General features: G+C 30.2%; 1 protein-coding gene across 3 annotated transcripts in view; it reads right to left on the bottom strand.

Moving 5' to 3' along the window:
* Window positions 1-5,111: 5,111 nt before the first annotated feature.
* The window catches only part of LOC136990909 (ataxin-2-like), a 97,825-nt gene continuing 81,798 nt past the window's right edge, over window positions 5,112-21,138 (bottom strand). For 2 of the 3 annotated variants that reach the window (XM_067289369.1, XM_067289370.1), the window contains exons 11-17: window positions 17,649-17,701; window positions 13,188-13,436; window positions 12,535-12,766; window positions 10,369-10,553; window positions 9,805-9,913; window positions 5,603-6,118; window positions 5,112-5,455 (exon numbers count right to left, since the gene is read on the bottom strand). In XM_067289369.1, coding sequence (XP_067145470.1) covers window positions 5,406-5,455; window positions 5,603-6,118; window positions 9,805-9,913; window positions 10,369-10,553; window positions 12,535-12,766; window positions 13,188-13,436; window positions 17,649-17,701 — 1,394 coding nt within the window. In that variant the 3' untranslated portion in view covers window positions 5,112-5,405. The remainder of the gene's footprint in view (window positions 5,456-5,602; window positions 6,119-9,804; window positions 9,914-10,368; window positions 10,554-12,534; window positions 12,767-13,187; window positions 13,437-17,648; window positions 17,702-21,138) is intronic. The other variant, XM_067289371.1, reaches the window with a different exon arrangement.

The following is a 21,138-nucleotide window of genomic DNA, read 5'->3' as shown; positions in this document are numbered from 1 at the left end:
TCATTCTTATAAGACACGACATCTCAAAATAATTTATCCTATTAACTGCCTCTTGGTTTATTGTTCACAACTCGTATCCGTATGTAGTTTCAATTTTTTGCATATACTTCTATCTCTTAATACAAAGGCAAAAGCAGCTTTAGCCTTTTTTATTCTGTTTTTAATCTCATAATTAATCTGCTATCCTCAGTTATCCAACTTCCTAGGTATTCGAACATTTTTGCCTTTTCTATTTTCATTCCATCCAACATAATCTGTAGATCTTTGTTTTCTTCTCTCGAGATTATCGTAACTTTCGTTTTTTTCACATTTATTTTCATTTGGTATCTTGTTTTTCCCACTTCTTTCAATCTATTTAAGATTTTCTGTAACTCTTCGGTGTTACATATCAGAGCAATGTCGTCGGCACACCTAATGTTATTGATAAGATGCCCATTAATTTTTACACTCGAGATTTTCGAACGCTTCTCTCATCCATTCACTGTATATGTTAAAAAGTGTTGGGAACAAACCATATCCTGTTTTATTCCTTTCTTAATCTGAATCCATTCTCTCCCTGAAATCTGACCATTGCTTTTGACTTTTATAGATGTAGATTATTCTCGGTAATTTTTTTTATCAATACCTACTTTATGCAGAACCTCAAACAACAGCGTTTGATTAACACTATCAAAGGCCTTCTCCGAGTCAACAAAACTCACAAATAACTCTCTATTATGATCAATTATCCTTTCACCTGTAAGTCGCATCGTTGTAATGGCCTTCCTTGTCCCTCTGCCTCTTTGAAAACCAAATTGTGACTCGTCTAGTTCCCGATTAATGTAGTTTTCTATTCTTTGCTCTACGATGTTAATTAAAACATTTGAGGCATGGCTTATCGAGCTAATAGCTCTGCGTTTATCGCGATCTAAGGTATCCGCAGTTTGAGGGACGGGGACGAAGATAGATCTTGTGAAATCACCCAAAACATCTGCCTCTAAAATTTTGTTAATAAAATTAGTTAGGATTCTTGTTCCATCTTCCCCATAGCCTTAAGGAGTTCAACTTGTATTTCATCTATTCCTGTTGCCTTTCTGTCCCTCAGCTTTTTCAATGCAGTCAATCTCTTCCTTAAGAAACGTTGCACTCTCTTCTTTTTCCTCTATCCCTTCTAGGTTTAAACTGACCTCATTTCTGTATAGACTGTCTATGTATCTTTCCCATCTTAGCACTTGTTCGTCTTTCTGCAATAAAATGTTTCCGCTTTCGTCTCTCGGGGCCCCAATTTTGCATTTCCTTTTTTCCCGTGATTAAGCTTACCTTTTCGTATACTCCTCTTAAGTCGTTCCCATTTGCGAGGTGCTCCGTTACCAGATGTGAGTGATTCGATCACTTTTCCTTTGCCTGTTTGCACATTATTCTTATTTGTTCATTAATGATTCTATTTTTTTCTTTTTCTTCTGCGTTATTAGCATTTTTATATCGTCGTCTTTCGTCCGTCTCTTCTGCAACCCGAGGCTTCTTTATTTATCTCCCTTTCTTGCCGAAGATGTCAACCGCAGTGTCTTTAATGTTTTGTTTCGTATCATTCCAGATTTCTTCTGTGCTTCTGTTAGTGTCGAAATTTTGCAGTCTTCTCAATATGTCAGCCTGAAGTATTCTTGATGCAGTCTTTCCACAAAGCCTCTATGTTGAGCCATTCTTTTGCTTTGTTTTTGGCCTAATGTGTTTCAACCTTATTCTTAGTTTTGTTACCGGTAGACTATGATCGCCGTTGCAATCCGCACCTGGATGTGTCTTTGTGTTTATTATTGCATTTCTAAATCTGTAGTTGACTCAAATATAATGAATTTGGTTTCTTGTTTCTGCTCCTCTTAACCCCAGAGCTCTCCGTGTAGCCAATCTTTCATGTTGTTGGAACCAGGTGTTAGTTACAATCATATTGGTTCTGCAAAATTCAACAAGTCTACTTCTTCTTTCGTTTCTTTCTCCTAAGTCCCACGTTCCAATTACATATCTTCTTTCCCTCTTCCGATCTTGGCATTGATGTCCCTCAAAATAATCACTACATCTCTCTTCTTTTTAAATTGTAGGCATTTGTTTATAAACTTCCTCTGTCTCCTCATCTGATTGGTCATTTGTTGGCATGTATGTCTGGATTAAGAAAAGGCCCCTTGGTTTAGAATTGATCCTCAGTACTATAGTCCTATCAGATACTATGCCAATATCCATCTGCCAATTTAGCCATCTTATTTTCCAGCATCGCTCCAATACCTCACTGATGTTCCATTCCTCCTGAGTAGATAAATCTTATTTCTTCATCAGTGGTAATCTCCTTTTCCAGCCTATCTTGTTTCAGAGATCCCTAAGATTAAGATCTTCAGTCTTTTCATTTCATGCATCATATTTTCTATCTTTTCTATTTAATATTCTATTTTCTATGGTTGATATAAAGATCAAACAGGTATCTATGTTAATGTGTTTCTAAGGTTTGCATAGCTATGTGGAATTTTTGTACACACTCCAGAGTTCCTAATGACTTTGATTCTGTAGTATCATTTGAAGCATTTCTCTCATTTGATCTACCCTGTGCAGTTGGCTACCAGTGAGAGATGCAGCAGACCTGTGTTGGAGTTACAAGAAGGTGTGCTTCCTGTAATTCCAACACAGGTCTGCTGCACCTCTCACTGGTAGCCAACTGCACAGGGATCCTATCCATTCCCACTACTTTACTAAAATGGATTATGTCTGAATCGTCTGTCCATCAAACCTTGGGGAGATACACATGCATGGTGGTTCCCCGCTGCTTTCCATGCATCTGTATCTCTCCAAATTACTTAGCATGTAATTATTAATAGCAGCTATAATAGAGCCTGATCTAATCTGGCAATTGCTTGGCTTTAATTTAATTAATTTACTATTATTCTATACAATAAACTGATTTATACTTAACTATAAAAAATAAATATCTTGTCATCTAAAAGAAAAAATTATCTACCTTTAAATTGATATAAAACTGACAGAAAATTAAAATTTTGACCAACGAAACTAATTATATTAATATTTGAAAGTTTATAAATTAAGCATTATTATTTTCAATGTACTGTGAAATAAATTTTCAAGAAATTTATTCAATAGCTATCCAATTTACAAATAAATAAATTAACTATAGAAATTTCATTAAATCAACATGCATAAATCATTTTAAATAGAAATTTAGGTAAGTGATATTTAGTTCAAATATAATATTTTTCAACTTTAGCCTAAATATACACAGAACCAATTTATCAAAATAACTGAAAATCGAGTCTTTTGGATCAGCGGTCGGCAACTGGTGGTCCACGGACCATTTATGGTTCGCAAGGAAATTTGGGTGGTCCGTGGATAAATTTGGACATTGATCAACCGAGGGTTACAAAAGAAATGCAAAACGTTTAGTTGCTTTTTTCACTCGGGGGTTTTTATTCAAATCTAAAACCAAATACGAAGCAACAGTTATCAATAAATAATGAACAATAAACAATATTGTGAGTGAGATTGTCGTCCTTTGTGGAAAGCGCTAAGAATCCATAAACTTATTTCAAACGAGCAGCAATGAACTGTACACTTGCATTAATTTGTTATAATTAAACACGCTAGTTTCATATTAATATAGTAAAATTGGACTTTTATGAACGTTATTTTACGGATTTTGTATCATTTTAAAAAATTCAAGATAGTGGTCTGGGGATTCAAAATTGTGAATTTAGTGGTCTGTGAGGTCAGAAAGGTTGCCGACCGCTGTTTTAGACCAAAGATACAAATTTTACACAATATAAAATCTAGATATTTTTTATCGCATGATAAATATTAAATTATATTTATACAGAAGTGAAAAGGGAAAAAATTATTTTCTTTACACCATTAACAATGAACTTATGTATTATAAATTGAAATGAGAATCAATATTTTTGGATTAAATTCTAATCTTTGGTAAGGGATGGCATTGCTACAAGAAATTTTTGGTTTGTATTACTTATAACCAGGGCTAGAAAATGTGCTCCTCATTTTTGAGGAGTGAAAATTATAATCAGCAAATAAGAAATGTAATAGTTGAATGAACAATCATTTGAATATTACATGTGTCCAATTACAGTAGTTATCAGAATTGAAATTCTTTAGAAAATTGTGGCCATTAATTAATTATGGTCAAGATCAAAAGAGAATTTCCCTATTCTGATAAATTTCCACTGAGAAGTGAACCTTAAAAGTGATGTTGCTAAATGTAACTTGAATGTAAAAATGTGAAATATTTAATGTTGAGGTAAAATTTTTCCAATTCTAAATGAAAAATTAGCATTTTAAAGATTATTATTAGTTATAAATATAACTAATATTAATTAATTATCATATTAATCGTTTATAAATTCTGAAAGTGACAGTTTAATGTCAATAAATTGCATGAATTAAAATTTTAAATGTATATGCTTATACTACTGCCATATAATTTTACAATTTGTGATTTTCCTGTGTACATTGGTTGCACTATGCAATACAATGCAACAAATTACATAAGAAGCTTACATTTAGCAATTTGTGTTTGGTTTGATTTAAACTGTTTTAAAAATATTGCAGCAATGATGAATGTAACAAAATTAAAGCAAAGGTGGTTTGTTTTAAATGATGTCTATCTACTTTATTTATTACTTTTAGTTCTGAGAACAGTTGTATTGGCTTTGGTTAATTGAAGTAGCATTTATTGCAAAATTTTAAGCAAATTCCAAAATGCTTACAAGGCTCTCGTATGAACAAAGTTATCTTAGATATAAGTCTTTTCATAGCTTTCAAGCAAATTTTTCAGATTTATCATCTCATTCACTTAGAAAAATGTTAAATAATTCTATTCTTAAATTAAAAACAATTTTCAGTTTACGGATGAGACATTTGTCTGATCGGTGAAGCAGCACGAAGATTCAAGCCCCGTTTATAATGGAACATAGTAATCTTTTAAGATAAATTCGGTCTCATTCAAATTTTATAAGCAGTTGATATTAGCATAATAAAATTTTGTAAAAAATCCAAAACACATTAAAATCTGTGCCATAAAAGTGTGTCCATATATTGTTAAATTAAAAGACTAAGAACACCAGATATAAACATATTTTCTTTCTTTTTTTTCATTTAACTACTACAAAGGAAGTTACCACTGTAATTTTGTGATCACAATCTTACTGAGAATAATATTTTTTTCATATTAGCTGTATTTTGGAAGAAATTTTTCTACCTGCTTGTTTTTCCAGTTTTGGTTTTACTCACAAATGTCTTGAGGCAATCTTGTTTTTATAATTTTGAAATAATAATGGCTGCCAAGGGAACAATCTATCTCTCCATTTTTTTCTAAATAAATCAGCTCTGCAATAACTTAAAGTTGTCAACTAGTTTCTTGCTTATTTTCTAGTCACTTGTTGCATTACACTCCTAGAAGTGAAAAACAGACCTGGATAATCATAAGCACAGAAACAAACTGCCATTCATAATAGAAATTTATGAAAAAGTAAAAATTAAAATATTTAAGTGAAAATTAAAGAATGTTATAATATAATATATGTATTATATTATAACATTAAAATTGTTTAAAATTTACCTTGATGATGGGGTACAAATTGAGTGTTTGGTGGTACAGGAACCATTGTGGCACTAGTTGGGATGGCTCCTGGTTGAAGAATATGATTTCCTGGTGTTTGACCGTGAAGGGGGTGTCCTTGTAGAGCGTGCGGTCCTGATGATGGAATGGAAGAAGGATGATGATTAGGTACAGGCTGCTGATGCATCAATACCACTGGCTGAGGTGCTGTAGGAAAGTTTGAGTGATGGTGGGAAATAGATGCCATGTGTGTCGGATTACCAACGTGCTGGAGAGAGTGTTGCGAAGTCATTGGTCCGTGGTAGAGGACAGGCTGTGGGGTGGGAGCCGTACCTAAATGTCCGGTCGGTGTCGGCGTGTGAGCGGGAGTCCCGTGCGACACGGGAGGTTGGTGGACTGGCGACGGTGCATGCATAGTTGGAGTCTGAGACTGCGGAGTGGAAGTATTTGAATGTGGTCCAGGTGTTCCTTGTGGCATGGCACTCATAGGTAGAGTTGTACCTGGATGATGTGGCACTGAAAATATCAAAAGTTAAGTTTAGTGGGAAATAAAAGCTTTCATTTCTTATTCTTCAAATAAAAACACACACATACATGCAACTGTTCACTTTTAGAATAAAGACAAAAATTGTTCAAAAAGATTTCATATATTGAATAAAACTGCTTTATTGGAGTATATTATATTACAAAGCTCTTTTCAAACTTCTTCAGTCCATCTTCAGGGATTAATTAAAAACCAGCACTTCAAAATGTTTTTTTTTTCTTTTTAAGAACACCAAAATGTTTTAAGGTTCCAGAACATTTCAAACCTTAAAAAATTAGAACCAAGAACTTTAGAACGTGTTTTGAAATTAAAAACACTTAAAAATTTTAATAAATTTAAAATCCGTAACACCTATAAACCAATTCTTATTAACATTGCCAGAGATTTTAAACTCATCAGCCAATAACACCACCCAAAATAACTCCTATTCCTACATATCATTGCTGCACATAGTCCAGTTTTTCTCACCTTCTGTTGGCCCTATTCCTCCCAACTTTATCTATTCAGGATATACTTCCAAGCCACTGGGAGACTTTCCAAATCTTTACTATTTAACCTCTTCCTATAAATCCATGAACTTTCTGTAACTCTCTCTGTGTTTTCTCCTTCTCTCTATCTTCAATAATTTTGGCTTCTTCCCAAATTACTTCCACTTTCTCATTTCTACTTGACTCAATGCAGTAATTATCTTTCCTGCTCTCAGATCTCTCTGATGCTCATCCATTCTAATTTTAAAGGGTTCTTGTAGTTACACCCAAATAAATCTCTCTTTTCTCTTTCTCAATCATCATAATCATATAAATGCCTGCTCTATCCAATTCCTCCCACTTCTTACACGTTTTGAGTTTTGTGAAATGATATTATTTCTTTTATAAACTATTATCTCCTTTGTTTCTTTCTGTAACCTCCTACCCAACTTCTCCAACCATGAGATATAATGCAGCAAAGCCCTTTCTTCATTAAGGTCACTCTCTTCCACTTTCCTCCTCTGCTATAAAACTCACTCTTCCACTTGTATAGCCACTTTTCTAAGCATATACTGTCTTATTCCGTAAGTCCAAAGCCAGTCCAAATGGTTAGGTGTTATGGATTTTAAATGTATTAACAAATTTTAAAAATCTTAAGTTCTTTCTAAAGTTCTTGGTTCTAATATTTTTAAAGTTTGTAATATTCTGAAACCTTAAAAATTGTTCATAGTGTTCTTAAAAATAAAAAAAAACTGATTCATAATCCCAAGATATACTGATGAAGTTTGAAAGCACTTGGATGTTTTTGTGATATAATATACTTCAATAAAGCAGTTTCATTTGATTTAAGATTAAGACTTTACAGTGTTAATGAATTTATTGAACAAGATTTTTTTTTTTATTGTAATGAAACAGAACTGATTTAATGGAATTAGGAATAACAATATTTGATAACAACATTAAGTCAAAAAACTCATTTGATTATAACTACAAAAATTAATGATATTGATTCTTATAAATCACTAAAGACATTGAACTAAAATAATAATATTTCAGAAAGAAAACATTTTGAATTAAAAAAACTGAAAGCGAGACTTTAATTTTTTCACATTCTTTGTTGCCTTATAAAATTTTTATTTAATTTTTTATTACTTTTGTATGATAATGGGGGAAAAAAACAATGTTCTAAAACTTAGTTTTTCTTATCCAATAAATTAGAAGTTATTTTGAAAATACTAATCAAATAATTTGATTTTTGTAAACTGTTTTCCAAATTGTGAAACTGACAAAATATTCCACTTTTTATCTAAACAAATCAATCAGTTTTGTCCAGAACTGCATTGTCATGTTATAGATTAAAAAAATGAAACTTGTTTCCCTACTTAACGTTTATCATAAAACTGAAATATCTGCTTAAGAAAATTACTTCAAATGACAATTTTATTATCAAGTTTGAAATGCTGAGGAAGTGAACAGCTACTAGGAAATAAAACAAATAATGATAGCATACAATAGTATTAACAACACAAGCAAATAATAATTAACTATTTTCATTTCAGTTTTGGGTATTTGCTAATTTTTTTTCCTTACTATAATAAAATTAATTATGATACTAAAGCTATCATTTTTAATCTATTTATGTCATCATACTCTAAATCTACAGGTGTCAAATTACATGTATTGTCAGTAAATTTTCATAATCCATTGGTTAAATAATCTTTCATAAATTTACACGTGTACATATATACTTATAACTAATTAAATTTTGGTAATTTACTTTACTGTAGAATTTACATAGTATTTTATTGTAAATAGATCAGTAATACTCCTGCATTAAACTGTTATATAAAATTAATTTGTCTGATATATTTAGAAGATAAATTGTATAAATAAGTAATATTTATTTTTCAACTAATAATTATTAAATTTAAATAATATAAAATTCTCTATCTAGTATTTATACATTTAAATGCATAAATAAAGTCTCACTAAAATGGAATGCCTATGACTGATGAATTGGCACATGTTAATATAATTTAAATTTTTTTACTACATAATACAATTCTAATAATCAATTATAAATAACAGATACTGAAATTATTGTAGTATTTCTCATTACTATAACTCTTCCATATGAATTCCAAAATAAGTTTAAAGTAACTCAACATATGTCATTTATATGATATTTCAGTTCGTTTTGTTTATCATCTTTTCCAATCAGTTTTTAATTTATTCTAATTAAAGCTGCTTTTTGAATTCTGAACTTTGACACGCATAAAATTTTTTCGAAAAGTTTAACATGCCTGCTTAGCATGGCGGTTCAAAGATTTGCCATCTCAGATCATCTAGACTTTAAAATTAAAAAAGATTCCTTGAAACACTCAGAATAGATTTCACATTAGGAAGCAAAAGTTTTCAGTTATAATCCATTGAAAACACTAAAATAAATAATTACATTTAAATGTAGGTAATGAGGTACAGAGAAATTTATTATATTAAGTCTTGGCCACATAGGCCACTATATTTGCTACACTTGCTACAAGTCAAAAAGATTGCTGCCATATTACTATACGGAATCACTAAAGCTGTATATGCTAAGCTTGTTATGTTAGAGACTGGTTTTTATATCTGATTTCTATAATCTGATCTTTGAAAAAAGATTTTTGATGGACATCACTGACTACATGCATACATAACATAAGCATTCTTGCATATTTCTATACCAGTTCTATTGCTATTTCAGTCTTTTACTTCAATAAATATGTTGAAAGCTTTAATAAAAGAAATTATAATACATCAGTGTCTATGAAGCATGTCTATTGACAAATACCATCTAACTGGGCATGTCCCAGTTAGATAGTATTTGTATATGCTCAGATGATAATATTGAGTTTGGCTTCATGTGAATGGCATATATCAGATGAAATTTACCACATTCAGATGTATATTCGTTCAATTGAAGAACTCACTTCATTTTGAACAATAACAAAAGTAAAAATATTATCATCAAAAGAATCATTATCCCACAATACGCCATAAACATCTGTCATCTTGGAAACTGGTAGAAAACAACCATCCAGCATAGTTTCCCTATCATATTGATCTGTGTGACCAAGGTATTAAGCATTTATGGTATAAAACAAACTGTATTTTTTATTTTGATCTATAACATAAAACTAAATCTAACTTACTATACATATGCGTTGGAAGATGTGTTTCTCCATATGATCCTGCAGGAGATGTAGGTACCATTGCAACTGGTTGTGGTGACATCACTCTTGGTCCTACTACAGAATACATCTATAAAAATATATTTAAATTATTTAAGACTACATGAAAAATCTTTTAAATTTTTGATATATGCAGTAGACCCCCCTATGACACGGTAGTTAAGTTCCATGTTATACGAATCCGTGTTGTACGAGTCACTTAAATACACGAGCCAATCACAGCCCGTGTGCCAGGATGTGATTGGATCGTGTATTTAAGTGACTCGTACAACACGGATTCGTATAACATGGAACTTAACTACCGTGTCATGGGGGGGGATCTACTGTATTTATATATATGATTTGTATTTAAAATATAACAAAACTTTCAGCATTAAATTTCAGATAAGCAAGCATAATAACCAGAAAATTACATATCAGTTTGTCATTACTGTTAGTGAAAGATTGCTAATTTTGAGACACAATCATTACATATTTGAACTGTGACATTAAATAATTGCAATGCTTGATAGATAAATTTCTTACCTGTAGATAAGGCATTGTTGGTTGTGGTCCTTGTGCTTGCATGACACCAGGTGGTGGAGTATATTGCATTGTTAATTGAGGATGTGCTGACAGTGCTGCAGGAGCTAAAATTGGTGGACCAGTTGCTGCAGCAACATGTACAGGGGGAGACATATCAGGTCTTGGTTGAAGAGTCATTGGAACAGCTAAAAATGAAATATAATTTATGGAAAATAATTGAATAATTATTACTTAACAAACCAATTTTACTTTAAATGTAATCATCACATTTATTAAATACAGAAATATGTAAGAAAATCTGGTATGACAACTATAAGAAAATACAGATATTCTCTCCATAACATGACAGTTAGGTCATTGAAAGTACTAGGACAATCAATGAACAGCTCAAATATATGCTAATTTATTAACTATTCTTGTCAAATTCTTAGTTTTGGAATGCTGCAATAACTTGATACTTGGCTGCAATTTCTTAGAGAAAATGGATGTTCCCAAGTGAATGAGTTGGTGTTGACAATCAACTATACTCTTCAATGATTTTGGAATTAATCATTGCCAGTGACAATTGTCTCCTATTGTTTAAGACCCCTGCAATTCCTATCATCATAATCCAAATTGTATTATTGTCTATTGATTATTGTCATTTCACACTGGAAAGAAAGGTCTGTTTTTGCCATTTTGTGCAGTACCAGCTAAAAATGAAAACTTCAGGTGTGGATGACAAACAGCTGCTACTTTTTGATACATGAGGATGAATGGAAACTGGAATCAGATACAACAATTATATTACCAGTTGAGAAAAACTCCCGGGCACATTCAAAGATTCTTTGTCATTGTTTCTTTGCATCCATCTAGAAAAGGCTCAAAATCTAGCATGGGTGCACCCCTTGATGATCCAGAATTACTGAAACAATGATATGATGCTTGTGCTCTATTGACCTGATGACTTGGTTTGGATCTGTGATCCCATACACAGGCCTGGACTTAAAAAGTTAAGCTCAGGCCACTTAGAATAGTCAGACATTGCTCGAATATCAATTAAGAAGTGGAGCTGTCACTTCAGCCAAAAGCTGTTTATGTAATCTAAACAAAGCCTTTTGTCTCCCCCAAACAAATTCTTTGATCTTGAGAGAAAGGGAATGCCACAGATTTTGTAAGACATGGATCAGGAATCAGGTTGATCAAATTTTAAAATGTTAATTCTATTCAAGGCCCAACATACTCAAGGAACACTCCAATTTTTAAATGTTCAAAGATGCTATACTAGTATAGTATGAATTAGCAAATAGTTTGTTCTGTTATTTTGCAATTAATTATTTGACTTTTGTTAATTTATGGTGCTAATAAATTATGTATGTCCTGTGACAATATATGTAGTATAATTAATTTAACATAATATGAAATAAATGTAAAAAATGTGTGAGAATCAAACAAATAAAAGGAAAAAAACACAAGGATGGCATCATCAGAAGCTAGTGTATGTCAACTTTCTGACCTTAGAGTGTCAACTTATGTTTTTTCAGAGTTAGTAGTGACACCTTTCCCACAACTTTTAGTCACCTCTAAGGTATTTCCTAATTTGAAGAAAGGCCAATTCCAGTCAGTCATCACCCATTCTTCCAACTGTTCAGTTTAGTGTGTTTGTGTGCCTTTCTGGATTAGCACCCTTCTATACCCTCCAATTCCTTGTCATCACTCTATCTGCTGCTTCTCCCCCTAACATTTAACTGAAGGAATACATTCTGAAGATCCTTAACAAGGATTCTAGTTCAAATTTGTGAGGTACCAAAAATTTATAATCTCTCTCTCTCTCCACAAAATGCAAATACCCCATGTAACATGTACCAACTTTCGTACCGTCTAATAAATATTTAAGTGTAGTAAATTGTGTTGAGTGAATCAATTCCAACTGAATCTAGTCCTTTCCTACTCCATCCTCTTACCCCTAGTCTCATACAGGAGACTGTGTATTGCCATCCAGAAAAATGTTCAAAACTTTGTGTAGTAGGTGTAACCTACTCAATGTCAGAAGGAAAGACCATAGTAAAATCTTACAGTGGTGCCTGGACATCACCCGGCAACCTTCACAAATGCATAAAACTGAAAATCTTATAACTATAAATATATAATAAAAATATCTACATTTAAATTTTCTTTCTACTATACCTTTCCTAAATCTTGGTGCTTGAGCAACTGACCCTGCTGGACCAAACGGTGTCGTAAGGGAAACGCTCACAGGAGTAGCCGACACAACAAAAGGAGGAGTCATTGTTGTAAACACCGGATGAGTCAATCCAGGCACCATTTGATGCTGAGGTACTTGAACTATTGGACTTGGTGTCTGCATTCGTGGTTGTAATGGAGGAGGACCAGTTGGTGTCACCATTGGCAGTGTTCGCTAAATTAAAAGAAAAAAAATGAAAAGGCACCTGGAAATCTAGTATGTCTGTCATCAAAAACCACTTGTTAACAAATAAAAGTAAAATTCTATAAAAATAATGAATTTCTTTTTATTTATCACATAATTACATAAAACTAGCTTGAAATTTTAATAATTCTTTAAATGTAATTATTTTATATAAATTTATTTTATTGTTTTAAACACATTCATTTCAATCATGGCAATTTATATATTATATGTAAAATACTGTATTGTATTAATGAATAAAACTTAGTTTACAGTGAAACAGTTGTGATTGCAAATACAAAAGTATAAAATAAAACTTCATGCAATATTTGATATAATATCAATATTAAACTTTAAATTACTATGCGTAATATATAATTTACAATTGTAAATAACTGTTTAATAAACTTACAGGTGTAAAAACCTCAGCATTTGGATTTAAAACATGTTTCTTGCTATTTGGATTAGATGCCGACAAATCAGAAGAATCTGGAGATTTTAATCCTGAATTACTTTCCTGCTCTTCTATTTCTATTTTGGGTTCGTGTTCAGGTTCTTTTTTCTCTATGGGCTTTGTAATTTTATTTAAATGATTTGGAGAAACATCACTCTTTTGGTGATGATCTTTTCTTTCATGCAATTCTTTACTGTCCTCTGCCAACTAGAAATAATAATATTTCTTAAATTATAAATTTAAACAAAATATTATTATTTATATTATTTAGCCATTTAAATAAGCATTCATTTAAAAGAAAAGTTCATTTTTAAATGAAGACAAAATATATAAGAAGAATTTTAGACAGAACTAATAAATTTAAAATTGCAAGCTGTACAATACTCACACCATCCAGATACACCAGTATACACAACACAGTGGCAGTTTATCCACTGGGTTACGTGTAAGCATTTTGGGGTACAAATGTCTGATAAATATTACAAATGTATCCCCCAAAAGTCCTCAACATGGATAATATCACTGATATGAAGGTTTTACTTGATATTTAGGACTTACTTGACAGGGGAAAAATATTTTGCCTGCTGATTGAGTCATCTGTCTCAGATGACTCAAATGTTAAGTTGAAAGAAGCAGAAAAACTCAGCAAATACAAATATTATATCTAGAAATAAAGATCAACAGAATGTGGAATATGAAGACAAGAATTGTTTGTTTGCAGTTGTAGTAGGTGCACTTAGAACACTTGAAAAAGCTTAATCAAAACTTCCAAATATTTGTTAGATATCAGTCAGCCAGAGGTGCAAATTATACTGATGGCTTTGCACAAATCATGTAAAAGGTACTTGAATAATACACTTTGATCTCTTGTTAAGATCCTGTCATAACCACCATTTAACAACTTTATGATGAGATTTGTTACAGATAATAATAAATGATTTATGAATAAAATAGTTTTTTTATGTCATATAATTCATGCAATTCCAATGATGTAAAGATATACATATAAAAACAGAATAACAAATTTCTATTCTTCAAGAGAATAGTTTATACTACCTTTTGAAAAAGATGTGAAAAAAGCTGAGAAAACAGGAAAGAATGTTGATAAAGAAAATAATAATGAAGACAAAGTTCAAGAACACTACACAACCCTGTGAAAAATGGGTCTCAATGGATTTCACTGAATTTTTGATACTTTGTAGTTCTGATCAAAAATCTCCATAGACAAAAAGTCAAGTATTTTGGAACAAAAAGATTTAGGGCTTCACAACACATACAAATTGAGCTGTTTTTGCATCTCGGATGCTGGATAACTCAAATATTGTCCATTTTTCAAACTTGCGCTATGGAGACTTGATTGGGATCACTAGAACCACAAAATATCAGAGATTCAGCCAAATCCACCAGGGCCCATTGTCCATAAAGATTATGTGTAGTCCTTTCGTATAGTAAAAAGTAGGATAAAAATTTAAGCTTTCGCCATATGCTAATTTTAATAAAATTAAAAATTTCAATAGAAATATGAACATTTTCAATAGTGACATAATTTAAATTAAATTAACAAATTTAATTGACTATAATTAACAGATTTACATCTATTATTTAATTATTATCATTATAATCATCACATATTGTTATTCAGCCTTCGACTCAGAAAGAAGAAAACTCAGTTCCTTTGACGATAAGTAAATGATATTTTTAAAAATTCATCATTTTTGATATTTCAAAATATCATTCTAATTTATGTCTATCCTATTTTTGATTTAAAAATTCCTTTGTCTATTCTACTCCAGTCTTATTTAATTAATCCAAACTTATTCTTAGGGTATCTTATAAACAGATTTAAATATTTTTTAATAGTAATTGACAAAAAAACTAATGATTTCATTTAAATCTAACAAATTAAATGGCTGAAAATTTCTTTACAATACACTTCTATTTAACAAACAAAATTCATTGGTTTCAAGACGCTCTCTTTCCAGGAATCTTGGCTCTCAGTTGATAAAAACTGATAAACTCATATGTATCTCCTTCCTGTCTTTGTTTATGCACATTGTTGACATTTAGCTCTACACTCCAACTTTTGCTTCTCCAAAATGTTAATTTTGAGCCTTTCAAAAAGTAATAAAGAACTTGGAAACTTTAAAGATATACTTTTTCACACGTAACATAGTAATTTATGATGTATTAAATATTGATTTTAAAAATGCACTTAAAATATATAATGAAATAAATTCCAACTTTTCTATGAAGACAATGGCAAAATGATTTTTAAAATGTTTGATTAATAATCAGGTTTGTATTTTTATCATTTCATAGTAAATACATAAATAGATAATCATTTTAAAATACTATTTTTCATCTGATAGTTTTCAATTTTAATTTTGATGTTAATTACTAAGTCAAAGAACAATCACCATTTATTCACTTTCACTGTTCCAGAATACAGTTTTTGACAACTGACCTTTCTTTATAAGCTGCCTTGGTGAAGATAAGCTGCTTTCTTTAACGGGAATTTCTTTTAAATTTCAGTGACCAAAGCAGCCTACAAAGTGAGGTCAGTCATCAAAAGCTATATTCTGGGACAATGAAATTGAATAAATGGTAACTCTTCTCCAACAGACTTAGTCTTCAATTTTAATAAATGCCAGTATTTCCAGAATTTTTTATTCAATTAATAAGGATTTCTGAGAAAATAAAACATGACAGTTTAATCTGATTGACGCAAAATTCTAAAAAACATTTCTTCCATATTACAGAATATGGGGTACTTGTTTTGCATTATTCACTTTTGTGTTGTTATTTTTGGCATTGTTTTCCAATTAGAAAAGAAATTTCTTGGGTATGCTCCTCATTATATTTATCACTTCAATCTTTTTTACATATATTCTTCAGGAATATATCTAACCAGATAAAAATTAAAACTACTGTCTATCAGCATTAATAAACTTTAATAATTAAAACACAAACTACACAACTAGTTTAGACATTTATAGAATGGCATCTTCGGGCGAAAAGAAACAAATTTTAGAATGGTGATATATTTTATATCACCATTCTAATTGCAATGTGTATGTTAATTTAAATGGTACATTATCAATTACACATTGAATTCAGGGTCAAATGGTAATGAAATTGTTCACAGCCAGTAGTTAATTTTTTAAAATATTGAATAGTGAAACCATAGTGGGAGCTCTAGAGTGGGTCTATTACAAAAGTCTGATTTCTCAATAAATTATGCTCCCCAGATAAATAAAATGTTACAGTCCATGCAATGTACAAGGAAAGAAGACTCATTCCACAGGAACGCAAAGCTATGATTGAATACCCTCCTAGATAATTACATGGAAAGTCTATTATTACAAATATCATTTTGGTGCTTTATTATGTGCTTTATAATTTTCTTGTTGTGGCCCTGATATAAATTATCTTTGCATCACCGTTTTGATGTTGTAAAGGAACTAAGTAAACACTGATGTTTCTAAAATATATAAACCATCTCTATCATTACATAGTATTCTGGTCAACTGTAGCTTTATTGGAAGGTTAAATCCCAATTTTTTAAACTTTCTGGTGATGTGATGTGCAAGGACCTGTGTCCTTGCACATCACATCACCAGAAAGTTTCAAGTTTATGATGATCAAAATATAGGATAGATGGGCTTATATAAATGAGATCCCTTTTCTTTGCTTATAATGTTGTGGGTGGGAAGAGCAACTTATGTACATGGGTGTTAATATATTTGTACAGTACATGCAAGTACTTATGGCATTCTCTGAATGTTGTGTGATTGTTGTACTTTTGTGATTTATTGGTGCTTTTGTATTTTAATTATTAAAGTTTATTAATGCTGACAGATGTAGTCTTAATTTTTATCTGATAAAAATTATTTGGCACGAAAAGATAATTGTTTCTTTCATAAAAATATAACTATCGTGTAAAATCAGAATTGGGTATATATCTTGTTTCTGAAAATTTCTCATAAGCCAGAATCCCATAATAAATCAGTTCATTTTAACTTGATTACAAGTGTTAGTTGGTGCGTTAATTACGTGATTACGAAATCTTTTAAAATTTCAAAGTATGCACAGAGTAATTGTGAAATCAAAATAATCATTCATTAACACTGATCATTGCATTTCATTATTTTGTAATTTCAATACTGATTTTGAAACATGATAATGTGAACTGATATTTAGCAATTAATATAAATTTCAAATTCAAGCAACAGTGAATTATGTAAATCATTTCCATATATTTTAAAATAAATTATTTTGCGAAGCTGAAAAATATATTCTACTAAGAAAACTCGTAATTCTACAGTAATATTAATTTAATTTGATTGTTAACTATAAACAGATTAATATATTAAATACTTAAGAATGAAAAATTTATGTAATGAAAACATATATATTTACCTTAAATTCAGAACTAAACTTCTTTAAAGCTTCAAAATTTTCTTCTCTATTTCCTGCAAAAAGAATTTTGAATTTATATTTCCATTACCCAACACATAATGTTCACGAGTGAAAACAAGAAACTAATTTATAATTGAATTAAAATATTTAAAGTTTTTAAAATAAATTACTTAATGTGTCATTATAGGAAAACAATTCAAATGTTAATCTTTTGTAAATTTATAGTTAAAGTGTGTATCATAATCAGAATATTAAAATAAACAAGCTTTTTCTGATACATAATATGACACTTCAAATTATTTTGAACATTTAGTAAACAGAAAATTAATACTGTGAGTTGTATTTGAGGTCTGCCTTTTTAAAATTACCATTTGAATGGCATAATTAAATGAATGTATTCTTCCGTCGGTATTTTTTGTCAATATTCTTTATTCTTTGAACAAATATTCCATTAAAATTTATATGTCGGATAACTGTATTCGCACTGTAATGCAACGTTTTATCTTCATCTTTACTAATTTTATTAGGTTAGACTACAATCATAAGGTGGTAAACATTAATAAATCTGAAGAAGAAGCAACTATTTATTATATACTTACCATATCTGTGCTTTTATACTTTTTACAGAATAAATAAACTCCAATTTTTAGCATTCATAGATAATATTGAATTTTCTTACATATTATAATCAATATAACAAGCAAATTATTATTTTTATTAACAAAAAATTCTAATATCAGGTTTTTGCAAATGAAATGGCTGTTTTTTAAAATTTACACTTTCCAACATTGTAGTTCAACTTTCTTCCATGTGAACAGTGCTGTATGTTTGCAATTGGAAGAGTACATATAATAATATGTGAATTTAAAAAATGTAATCTCATTTATATTGTGAGTTCCACATGTTTAAGGTCATAAAAACATAATGCAGCCAAAGCAACCTGAAATACCAATAAAACTTTTGGTGAAGGTTCTGTGAGCAAGCAGACCACCAAGGCATTAGTTCAAAAAATTTCATTCTGGGAATACAAATCTCAAAAATCAGAATTCAAGATCACCATCGAATCAGAACATCACCCAACTGTCTGGGAAACTGCGGAAAGGTTGAACACACTGGACATTATTCAACAATTTCTTAACATCTAAACATGTTAGGAAAAGCTCAATTCGTGGGTACCACACGAACTCGGCGAGAGAAATGAGGGGCATCATTTGGAAGTCTGCAGTTCTTTAATTATTTGTCACAAAAATTAAAGTACTCAAATGAAATTCTTCTCCATCCACCTTATTCTTCAAACTTTTTGTCAACAGACTCACTTCTTTTATACAACTTGACAGTTTTTTGGCAAGTGAAGTCTTCAAAGAGAGGACACAATAAAAAGTACAGTACCTTTAATGACTTTTTGGCTTCTCATTCTTGTGTTTTCTATCAAATTGGCATTAATGCATTTCTATTGCACTGGGAAAAGTGTATTAATGTTAGTGGAGACAATTTTGATTGAATATGTAAGTTTTACATTAAATTAATAAATGTTCGAAGTCGGAAATAAAAATCAGCCATTTCATTGAAACAACCTAATACCATATTTTAATGTAATTTTATTTGTCAATTCAATTTTATGAAAAATTTCAAAATCTAACATTGCTTAAACAGGTGAGTCATTCTTTTTTTTCCATAATACTTTCCAATTACATTCTTTCCACTTCAAAAAGAAATCATAAAGAAATAAAATTAATTAAATGAATGAAAAAAACTTTTTAAGGTTCCTTCTGTTGGATTCTCAAAAGGATATAAAAAAATTTCTTGTAATATTTAAAGGATATTTATAGAAATCAGTTCATGAAGTTGGTGAAGTCAAACAACTCATAAAAATTAATCTATACATCTAAAGCAAATTACAACAGTCCATGTTCAAACTGTTCAAATGCTCATTCAGTTGAGATATTGAGTATCAATCATGATTTTCCAAAGGATACAATTGTTTTAAATTTTTTACATTTAAAATATGGGTCTACTTTAATAACTATATATTATAGTTAAATAAACACAGTTAATTCATATTCTATTTTAGAGCGTAGTCATTTTTCAACCTGAACATTTACTGATTTTAAAAGCCAACGTACATAATAAATAGCCATTCTCAGAGTGGTTAACTAAATTCTGAATGGCATTAGAAGAATCTAATGTTGAAATCAATGTCCACTAGTGCTGTTAAAGCTCAAAATTACATTTTTCTCTAATTAGTTTTTAAATTTATTTTATTTTGGCAGAATGACATGGAATGTAATCCAGAACAATGATGTCAATTTCATTCAAATTAAAAATAATGCTTTCAAAACAACTATTTGCAAGTCTCGCCATCTGGTTTTTGAAATAGTCTTCTATACAATTTAATTCTATTATACGTTTGACATTAGTAAGACCATTATTCCTATCAATATAAGTCAAAATAAGGCTTTCCTTTACAACTAAAATTTTATTAACCAATTATTCTTCCAAAAATGAACAGACTATGAGTAGAAATGATCATCATTTCCTTTCAAATGGTTCATTTACATTACAAATTCTATACATTTATATATCAATACATTCTTTAGTTATCTTAAGTATTTTATTTCATTGACAATATCTTTTTTCGATTAAAAAGCAACAGTGATTATTACAGATACAAAGTGAAGTAGAGAATCGGTAATCCAAATGCCGATTATCCAAACCAGTCTATTACTTTTTAACATTCATGAAATAGTCGTGTAACATAGCATATTAATATAAAATTAGGAAATAGTAGCCATAATTTGTTTGTGCACCCATTCTCTATCTATTGTCTTAGTCACTATGAGGTAACTAATAATGTTGATTCGTTGGGTCTGCAATTTAATCATTTTGCAAGTCATATGTATTATATCTGTGCCTCGATCTGAATTTGACAATATGGAATCTTTATCTAAAAGAAACACAAAGTTCTCATTATAAAGAAGTGTGTCAAAAATTTAAATAGATTGGACAAAGATGTAAATGGACTTTATCTTGTTATCAAAGTTTTATAATATTAGTAAGACTACCATATCACATTAAAAACAAGAAAGAAACATTCTAAGGTTTGAAGTTTATTCTAATTAGAAGAAAACTAAGATTGGCAAATGAAAAAAATTGCATATATCTTCATATTGTTTAAGAATATGAGGAACAAAAAACCTCATATCAGGGCTTGTTCTGTAAAAAGATACTGATACAAGTAAACAATTTACTGAATTTGTAAAAATGATTTCCAGAAATTTGTACAATAAAATGTTAAAATAATTCTTTGATGATCCAAGCAAATCAAAATTCTAGACCAGGGTCAGCAACTTTTTTGTTACTAAGCGCACAATAAAAATTTTAAAAATCGTTGAGGGTACATAGTTTAATTTCTGAAAAAAATCGCAATGATGTAATAAATACACAAAATAATTAGGTTTTGAAATATGTATATTTATAGAATATTATACAT

Source organism: Centruroides vittatus, unplaced genomic scaffold, assembly GCF_030686945.1.
Source record: "Centruroides vittatus isolate TY-2023 unplaced genomic scaffold, ASM3068694v2 contig_1381, whole genome shotgun sequence".
Classification (NCBI taxonomy): Eukaryota; Metazoa; Arthropoda; class Arachnida; order Scorpiones; family Buthidae; genus Centruroides; species Centruroides vittatus.
Note: the sequence above shows the minus strand (reverse complement) of the source record. Positions and strands in the feature narration are given on the sequence as shown.